We start from the raw sequence: 1,591 nt of genomic DNA, 5'->3' as shown, positions 1-1,591 counted from the left end.
CCCGGGGGCTAAAAATGTCAGCCACCTTCATTGGGAACAACACGGCCGTCCAGGAGCTCTTCAAGCGTGTCTCTGAGCAGTTTACAGCAATGTTCCGGCGCAAGGCCTTCCTCCATTGGTATACGGGCGAGGGGATGGATGAGATGGAATTTACGGAGGCGGAGAGCAACATAAACGACCTGGTTTCTGAGTATCAACAGTATCAGGATGCCACAGCCGAGGAGGAGGAGTTTGAGGAATATGCTGAGGAGGAGGCCTAGAACTTTCCTTTTCTAGGTAAAGGGGGGAAGCAGTGTGGATTCTTTACTGTGTTCTGACTGCCATGTGTCACTACGCACTTGTTCGTGTCTTCACCTCTCCTCCTGCTGCATTTTAAAGCAATTTTATAGTATACGATTTTGCTGAATAAAGTATTCTCATAGCATCTGGCTTCACCTCCAACTTCTATCTATGGGCCCCCCTCCGGCTACTGCTGCCAGATTTGCATGGTTGTCCTGCAAGGCTGAAGCTGTCTGGGTTTGTCGCGTGCCCAGGAACAAGCATTCCAGTGGCTCCAGGAGGGGTCGGCATGGGCTGTGGACATGGCAGGCAGGCTTCACATGAACTTGGGGATGCCCTGGGCCTTGGGTGGCTATGTGGTGGAAAACCTGTTCTGAAGGCAAGCCTTGGCTTATCCCATGTTCCAGACTTCTAGAGGACCAGCTGGCCCTGTTTCTGTAACCCTAAAAGTGGTCAGTGACCCTGGTGGGAAATGTTCCCAAAGTCCCATCTCAGGGTAGGAATGTGGTCAGGCAGCTGGCTCTAAACCAGCAATGAAGGGTGGGCAAGTAGGACCCCAGCCGCTCCATCACCATGACGGCCTGGATGTGTTTCTGTGGCCTCATTCTCTTGAGGTGGACATGGGATATCTGGCAGGGACTAGTGGGTAGAAATCAAACCCAGCGTATACTCACATGCAGTGACCCCTATGCAGAAGGGGATTAGGTCCTGGGGGCCACAGATGGTGGTTGCTGGGCCTGTGTGCTCGGGGCAGTCTCTCTAGAGGCACAGATGGGGTTTCTGAATAGGACCTGGGGAGACGGGCAGGTGCTCACAATGCTGCCTCCCCCAACTGGCAACCAGTGAGAGAAACGCCCGAGTGGAGGTCGGACCTGCCCCAGTCTGGAGGCCTGGTGCTCTCTGGAAAGGTGGCTAATGCGTAGTGTCTGTGTCTCCCTGTCCCCCACTCCAAAACTTCAGGGCAAAAATAACCCAAGATTGTCAGGATGAGACTGGTGAGGGTGGCACCTTTGCGGATAGGCCCTTTAGCCTGGCAGAGTCTCCTCCCCAGGCTTCTCAGGGAGCCCGGACTTCAAAGCCTGCTTTGGAGAAGCTGTCAAGAGATGTGTGTGTGATCTGGGTGCCAGGCAGCATGCACGGACGGTGCTCCTCTACCTGGCTCTTGTAGAACTTGTCCATGGCCTATGTGATGGTCTCTTGGTAATTCCCACCCCCACCCCCATCACACAGATGAGATGAAGTCAGCATAGTCTGGGGGTGGGCCGATGTATAGGTTCTGGGCATACCCACCTGCCTTCGACGTGTCGGAGGC

The 1,591-nt window shown here is 54.5% G+C and overlaps 1 protein-coding gene across 1 annotated transcript; it reads left to right on the top strand.

Annotated features, from left to right (window-relative positions):
* Nucleotides 1-6: 6 nt before the first annotated feature.
* Nucleotides 7-424, top strand: LOC116273288 (tubulin beta-8 chain-like). Its single transcript, XM_031662268.1, has one exon. The coding sequence runs from the start codon at nt 15-17 to the stop codon at nt 258-260; it is 246 nt and encodes an 81-aa protein (XP_031518128.1). The 5' UTR covers nt 7-14; the 3' UTR covers nt 261-424.
* Nucleotides 425-1,591: the final 1,167 nt, after the last annotated feature.

The sequence above is a fragment of the Papio anubis genome, unplaced genomic scaffold, assembly GCF_008728515.1.
Source record: "Papio anubis isolate 15944 unplaced genomic scaffold, Panubis1.0 scaffold5140, whole genome shotgun sequence".
NCBI lineage: Eukaryota > Metazoa > Chordata > Mammalia > Primates > Cercopithecidae > Papio > Papio anubis.
Note: the sequence above shows the minus strand (reverse complement) of the source record. Positions and strands in the feature narration are given on the sequence as shown.